This window comes from Hipposideros armiger, unplaced genomic scaffold, assembly GCF_001890085.2.
Source record: "Hipposideros armiger isolate ML-2016 unplaced genomic scaffold, ASM189008v1 scaffold_47, whole genome shotgun sequence".
Classification (NCBI taxonomy): Eukaryota; Metazoa; Chordata; class Mammalia; order Chiroptera; family Hipposideridae; genus Hipposideros; species Hipposideros armiger.
The window spans coordinates 1,031,221-1,039,644 of record NW_017731397.1 but is presented as its reverse complement, the minus strand read 5'-3'; the positions used below and the strand labels follow the sequence as shown (position 1 = coordinate 1,039,644).

Here is an 8,424-nt window from a genome sequence, read left to right as displayed (position 1 = left end):
TAAAGTTGACTTTTTCATGTTTAATGTGAAAACAATGATCTCGTGTAGTTTACATACCACAGAATTAGGCATTACTTATTATCCATTTTGGTGCCTGTTACATTATATAAAAATAATATGACAGTTGGTGGCATATTGCATGCTTTTCAAAACTGCTGAATAACAGAAATAATGTGAAATTCAAATACATATTGCCAAGGAGCTGGGGATCGCTCTTACATGACTGTATGGCAGACTTTACATGTTAGCAAGATAAAAAAGAAACTGCTAAATCTTTTTTTTTCCAGTATTCAAATAAGGAGTCCTAGATGATAAAGTAACAAGATTCAGCATACATTATATCAAAATATTTGCAAATGTTCAATAATGTCTTAGACTAAACAAAACACAAGAATTGATGGAAATCATTCTTATTCTAAATTTTTTTCTGTTGCTTCTTAGTTACAAGCATTTCAAAGACTTTTTAATACAATAACTTTAAAACTCCTAGTTAAAATAAAATGAGGTGAGGTACCATTTAATTAAAGCAACAAGTCATCCCAGTTATGTAAAAATAGTTTCCTGTTAGTTTCAGAGGTACTTTGTACCATTCAACAAGGAAGAAACTTAGTTATCTCAAGAAAATGCTACCTCATCTGAAATTTGAAGTTCAATGTAGTTTACCCAAGACATTTTCTCTTTGGGCCATTTGAAAAAAAAAAGACTTTATTAAATTATAACAATTCTCCAGCAGATGCCTAACAAGAAAGGGCTTTTAAAAATGAATAATTAATTCTGAAATTAGCAAGTTGCTATTCTTTTCTAAATTATGGGAATACTTATTGGTAAAATTAAATTTATTAATTTTTAGAAGATCCTATTTCTAACTTAAAGTAACAAGTAACCACCACTGACACTGAAAGTTATCTAGTGATAAGAAACTGCACATTTAGTCAGAAAATAAATCATTAACCTATAATTCTAATTATGCAATGATAATGAAAACAAATGATTTGTTTCCTGGAAACCATGTGTTAAAGCCGATTTGGGACAATGAAACTGTATTTCTGCATCTATGTATTGCAAGTATAAGCAAAATTACTAGCACTATTTCTGTTTTTTCTAAGATGTAAACATTACTTTAACATGTCTCTATTCGTAAGATACATTTCCCATCTAAGTGTGAAGTACAATACCGAAAAGGTTAAACACTCAAAAATATTTTAAACACCCAAAAGCAAAGTGTTTTCCCAGTGCAGGGGAGGTACCCACAAAATACCAGCCACATGTCTGAACCAAGGCAGTCTGGTCTCCGCTGTCAGTCTTCTTAGTGGTGGAGCTCACACATGCTGTGTTTACGGCAACACTGCCCCATTGATACATGAAGGAATGCTCTTTCTGGATTTTAAATGCTACCTATTTACCTATCTTTTCAAATTCAGTAAAACCAACTAGGGTTTTTTAAACATATACATCATTTCATTTGAGGGCAGGGTCTTGTTTTACCAATAATGTTGGCCTATAAAGGAGAGTGTTGCATTCACAGGCTTTTAGCTTTCTACAGAAGCTTAGCCAAAATAAGACAACATAAAAATATCACTAATAAACAACCCAACATCTTGAAGAATTTAAATACCTAATGTCATGACAATGAGCGTTAGGTAAGAATATATCATTAGCAAGCGTTCTTCTCTATGACTGGACATAATTTGCTATTCCTAAGATAGTAACATTAGAATTATTTTTCAGGATTCCTGCGGAGCTGTGTTCATTTTACATCCATGTGAACTGCTGTCATCACTACTATGTCCAAACCCGGAGGATGAACTGGAAAAGAAGAGAGGGGGAAAATAATAAAAAGAGGAAATTGGTTTTCACAACACACTCAAAGCCTGAGTAACAGAGGAGAACTTTAATTATCTCCAGTCACAAAGAGAGACAGGAAATTTGGACTTTTAATTAGCCATTTGGAGTGCAGTTGGATATTTTTTTAGCTAGATAATTTAAACGCGAATAATTCAAGTCTGACTAAATGAAAGTCACATAATCAGAATGCAGATAATTGAATTTCTACTGCATTCATTAATTCAGTGTGGAGGTGTGTGTGAAGACTACTATGATGAGCTGTCACAGCTCAATAAAATCTCAGTCAATTAATTTTTTCATTATCTTAGTATTACATCAACAAAAAAGTGAAGTGTGTGTATCTATCCATATGCGTGCCTGTATGCACTATGTGTTATATAAATCCGCATACCGTAAATCGTAACGCAAGGAAATACCTTTCTGAGTCATAATCTACATCATTTTCTTTTTTTCCTTCTTCATCTTCTTCAGGGAAACGTCTGTACATCAAGGCAAACTTGTGAATTGCTTCTTCTACAGAGTACTTAGTCTGCCCACAAACGCATGCCTCGATGTCTTCTGAATTCAGATGGCTCTGTAAGAAGAGATGAAGGCTGCTATCTGAAAGCAAAAGTGCATTCTGTAGGACCCTGTGTAAGAGAAAAAAGGAAAATAATCGGTGAACGGGGATGGACAATTATAGAGTAGGAGAGAGAAAAACACTAGAAATGTGCCACCAAGGTAATTCCTCTACTGTGGCAAACTTTACAGCAATTATGGACTCTGCCTATTAAAGGGATGAAAGCATATATTAACTTTTATTCAATTATTTGGAAATTTAGGTGAGTAAAAACATGAAGCTAATAGTTAAGAACATCTGTTAAAAGAATAACTTCAAGGACATTTCTTCAATTTAACCATCTGTTATGACCATGTGGATTAATTATGGAAATATTTTGCTTATGTAGTCATAGAAATTTATTCTACTTAAAAAAAAAATTGACTGCTAACCAGCATGTCAATCCTGTGATCTTTTTTGGCTAGACTGTCAGGAAACATCAAAACTTTCAATCACTAATAAAAATTCTATTAAAAAGTCAATACATTTCTTTATTAAAAAAAAAACTTTACAAGTACGCTTATATACAAGTTTACAAGGCCTCAGTTGAGAGTAGCTTTTTTTTTAACACCAAAGATTGACTAAAAATTTCTCTAGAATCTTCCACGGCACTATGTAATTCTATGTTGTTAAAATGAGCCGCCAAATAAAATTGCTGCAGCCAATTTTACCATATATATAATTAAAATGTAATTTTGTGATAAGTATATACTAGCCTTCCCACGTTCAAGATACAAGTTTACAAAGAGAAGGCAGATTTCAACTAGTGCCTCAGAACTACAGGGAGGAGTAAAAACTACCCTGAAGCAAAATCTCACATGCTCAAATTCGTATTATCAGTGATTGTGTTTTTTTTCTGAGATGCATGCCTTAGAACAGGAAATTAAGTCAGAGTACACCCTTATATTTAAATAAAAGCTTTTTTATCTTTTTAGCAAAAGATTTTTTGTATAATTTAGTCTCTATTAATAGTTCAATAATGATACTAAGACCAGATATAGGAGACAAAAACTAAAACACCTAAACTCAAGTATAATTTTGCCCGACATGGGATTTTTCATATAGAGAGCTATGAAAAATAGATTACGTATTTCAGACCAAATGAACCTTACGTCATGCTCTGCATTTTTTAACAAGTAATTAGAAAAGTAAATCTCTGAGCTATTCATATCAATTTATTTAAAATCCAAGGTCATTAGAATATTTCCTTTTCTTCAAAATAAAACACTTTTTTTCAAGAAGGCAAACATCTAAAAATGCACAGTATCCACTAGCCGTCCCTTTTGTTTCAATAGGCTTACAAATGTAGTTCAAGAAAATATTCTTTACTGGCCCATGAAAAGGAAAAGGAAAACCCTTGGGCTTTTTACAAGGCCAAAATCTCAAGCGAAGCAGCTAAATATTATACTTCCTGTCCCTCCATGTCGTCTGCCCTGGGTTCTCCAATATGACCATATCACATGATAAAGATGAGTTTACCAAACACAAGTAGTAAATTCCTGTTACTACTCTTCGAGATTTATTTTCTACGTTTATGAATGCTTACCACTCTTGTTTTAAATACTTCAAAATCAAGACAAGATTTATATGGCAACAACCCATTAATATTAACTTGCGTTCGCTGTGAAGTCTGAACGGAGTGTTTCCTGTGTCCCTCTGTCAGTGGTTTCCTGCCAGCCATGGTGCAAGTAACTGTTCATAGGATTATACTTACTGCTTTGTTTCTGTTGGAAATGTGTTTTATTTTCTTTATAAAATAATGGGTAATCTTTAAAATTGATTTTAGATGGTTCAAGGCATTACACCACAAAAGTAATGAGCACTAATGCCAATGATATTGGACACAAATTCATTTTAGCTTTATTTCACGTCTAAAGCAATTCTACTGAGCCTTGAACTGCTCACGCGCTGTTATTAACTTGCTAGTAACCTAACACATGGGTACAGCAAACAAAAGTGATCAGAGTCTAGGGTGATCGGGACCTCAAGGCTACTGTCTTTTTTTCTTGAGCTATAATTCAATTTCCAATTTTACTGTACATTAGACTCATTATTTCCCAGTGTTTTCTGCTTAATGCTGCCATCTGGAGGACACACAGGTGAAAAGCGGGAGGGAGATGTGTCTGGGGAGGGAACATCTGACACCCACACAGGCCCAGAGTTCAAAAACAGTACATCTGTTTAGGCACAGTTCTGATGTTTTGAATTCCCTCGGTCTGGCTGGCTAAATTGAAGCCACCATTGCTCCACGGGTCTGAGTTTTAAATAAGCAAAAATAATTTTGAATGTATTTGATTTTGATTTTTAGTCAGAGATTTCATTCCGAAATTAAAAGTAAAAAATTTTGAGAATGTTTTCCCATCTGGTTCAGTGAGCATAACTAGCTCATTTTAAGTTATTATCTGGTTTAATATATACCAGGGAGTGCTGTGACTGCCATCATCCTCATATCAAATCCTATTTTTACCTTAGTCATATTTGTGCTACATTTCCCGCAAACAAACCTAATAGCAGTAAATCAACTTCAAACTTAATATAAAGAGTACTTTGTAAAACAGTCAATAAAATGTCATCTGTATAAGCCTCCATAAAAAATAAATGTATACAATTTTCAAGCCTTTATAAAAGGGACAAAAAATAGCCTCTAGAATTCTGAAGGAATTTGTGAAAAGATATTTATAACGTGAGTAAAAAATTATTCCTTTCCCCATAACAGCTTTTAAACTAAACAAAGCAAAACCTGTTTATCCCTCGAATGGGATACAGTTGAAAATCAGGTTTTCCTCGACATGATTTTATTAGGTGTACTATATATTGGTTCAGTTGAGAACAATATATAACTATGCAAAAACATTTAATCTAACGAAGGACGCTTGGGGTCTGCTGTACCTAATATAATGATACATATACACACATCTGTATAGCATGTGGAAGGTTAGCAGTTTGATGTAGGAAAGAAAATTAATTCAGTTTGTTCACCTCTTAACATGAGAAAAAATAAAACCTACAAATCTTCATTAAAGACATTCATGAACTGTGCTGTGGTGCCCTCTATTGAACATAAAGACAAAAATGTGTGTGTGTGTGTGTGTGTGTGTGTGTGTGTGTGTAAAATTAGCTATCATGTCTCCATGATATCCTTTTGTAAAAAAAAAAATACATAATATTCCTTAAATTTTTAAATACAAAACTGTAATACAGAAGCTTACACTGTAAGGTAGATGTAGTTATATTAATGGGATGAATTCAATAAAGAAGGAAAGTTGGCTCCCATTCATGATATCAATCAAACGTAAAAATAGTAGTAGTAATGCCATATTCATAGTTGGAGTCTTAACAACAGAGTTTAAAATTTCTATAACTTTTCCCCCCATAACTACTAGTAGAAGTGACTTATGATTAGTCAGGGGGAAAAAACCCAAAAGACAAATGATAGCCAAGACTGAGGAGAAATGAATATATTTGAAAAATCTCACAATCATACTGATCAAATTTAACTAATCTAATACTATTTAAGAGTTCTGCTAATTATAAACTTGCCAGTTCCTGGGATTAATATAGTGCATCCACCTTGCTATAATTTCCTTGTCTATAAAATTGAGATACCCAACTCCCAATATTATTGTAGGTATTGAGATAAAACATGTAAAAATATAGCAAGTGTTCAATAAATTATTCTTTTTTGGCACCTAGTCAAAGAAACAACTTTCTAATTCCTCTGTGAAGAGTGACCTGGATATGTGCTTTGCTATTAAACATATTATTTCACAAATGACCTTAAAATGAAAAACGTTTATATTTATATTATTATACACTTACATATGCCCAGAGACAGCAGCATTTTGGTTTCAACGAGTGGAACATACCAAGTGCTCTTGGTTCATAACTTTAAAACTTAATTAAAATCCAGAGTGTTAAACTTCATGATAAAAATCTACCATACAAGCATATGTAATGCTGTGGTACCCTCCCTCTCAAGTTCCTAAAGTGCTCTACAAACAAAGCACTTATTTATACATTGATGGTGGCCGCACTTAATGGGTTAGCTATGGACCTCAGAGGATGTCAAGGAGGGGTCGGGAGACGGTGCAGAGATGGGCAAGTTGTATGTTGCACCCCGTTTCCCAAAGTGGGCTTGGGCTTGCGGGACACCAAGGTACCGACGACATGGAAGGTTGTTACTTCTACACAAACCAAACAATGGGAGAGCCATGCCTCAGAATCTGAGGGACACAGAAAGGAGGGTGGGGAGGACCAAGAGGGACCACAGTATTCGGTCATTCAGGTGAGGCCTGAATCCAACCATTGGGTATTAGACTCCTGGCCCCTTCAGGTTCAACCACACAGATGCACCACCAGCCTGGAGACACATGTTCACTAGCATAGTGCAACAAGTAACTTCACGAATGAGCTTGGTGTCTATTCTATGATGCAACTAGCTCCAAGTTTAAGGAATCTAGCCATCCCCTCCCTGATAGACATTTGGTGCTTCTAATGCAAGCTTCAAGAAGACAAGGACGTGTGTCCAATTTGTGCAGTCCTGTATCCCCAGTACCCAGCCTGGCCCGATGTAGTCACTTAATAAATAGGTTTTCCTTTCCGATGCACCGTTTGAAGGACACATCCACCCAGTGAGGTCGGCAATGCTTGGGTAACATTACTGCACTCTTTATAGCAAACCAAGGCTCAAAGGAATTAAGTGACTTTTCCATGGTTGTGTAACCAGAAAAAAAATCAGGAGCCAAGATTCAAGGGAGACCTGGAACCCAGCTTTTCAAGCTCCTGATCCAGGACATGTTCTATAATAATGTCTGCATCAAATTCAGTCACAAACAGCCAGACGACACAGTACGCAAAAATAACCGGGTGCAAACGTTAACATCACTGCGGCCCAGGGGCGCTCAAGTCATTAATTTGGTGGGATCATCTGTGGAAGGAAAGGTGTGCAAAACAATGAAGGGGTTCCTGGTCGAAAGCACATGTCCTGCACTTAACTAGCAACATAAATACAGAGACACATGAGGTCCTTTGACCTCAAATAAGGAGGCCTCTCTACAGAAGACAGTCAGCACCCCAGAGCAGACGGGGACTGCAGGATTTGGCTGTCCCTGACAAGCCCTCCCTGGCAATGGCCAGTCTGCAGTTTCTCCAACAGAACGACAGGCCACTCTGCAAACTTGGACTGCAGGGACCACACCTTAAGGGACAGGCCACCAGCAACCTGGGCCTCTTACAGATAACAATTAAAATCGGAGCTGTCCCCAAAAGGAAAGGACAGAACACACATGACCAGATCTTTGTTCTGTCATGCCTGTGATACCCAAGAGAATACACTGCCATGTTTTCCAGGACTTGGCTCACTTACTCGGTTCTTCTGGCCTCGTGTCATTTTTATTCCTCTGGCTTCTTTTTCTTTACTGGCCCTCCCTCAATTTATAATCTTGGATGTTTCTGTATGTCTCCATGACTCCATCAAAGGAAAGGTACTATATCAATCTAATAGAAATAAATACTAATATTCATATGTATAGTTAATACCCAAACCCTTTATGAATGAGCCAGATGGTGAGAAGGCAGTATTATTATTCCAGGCTAGTGCTAAGGTACCATGTAGTGAACTCAAAATGAGATTACTTCAGATCCTGAAGCTGCAAGGAAAAGAGCGTTCAGGTGACTGAGGTCTGCCTCTGACTAGGAGTCAAATGACTCAGCCTGTTTTCCTATCTATAATATAGGAAGTTAGAAAAATTAACTCAAAGATATTTAATTTCTAAGTGCATTAAACAAGTAATGGTCAATACTTAGATACCACAAATTATATGCTAGACTTGTGAGTGCTTTACATCTGTTAACTCATTTAATCCTCTCGACAGCTTTATAAAGTAGGTACTATTATTCACGCCATTTTACAGATGGAAAAACAAAGGCACAGAGGAGGTAAAAGACTTGCCCAATCTCCAGCTCATAAGTAGCAGAGCCAA

The 8,424-nt window shown here is 35.9% G+C and overlaps 1 protein-coding gene across 2 annotated transcripts in view; it reads right to left on the bottom strand.

Annotated features, from left to right (window-relative positions):
• Nucleotides 1-8,424, bottom strand: part of SNX10 (sorting nexin 10) — a 59,565-nt gene continuing 51,141 nt past the window's right edge. For both annotated transcript variants that reach the window (XM_019639970.1, XM_019639971.1), the window contains 2 exons: nucleotides 2,262-2,474; nucleotides 1-1,806 (listed from right to left, as the gene is read on the bottom strand). In XM_019639970.1, coding sequence (XP_019495515.1) covers nucleotides 1,725-1,806; nucleotides 2,262-2,474 — 295 coding nt within the window. In that variant the 3' untranslated portion in view covers nucleotides 1-1,724. The remainder of the gene's footprint in view (nucleotides 1,807-2,261; nucleotides 2,475-8,424) is intronic.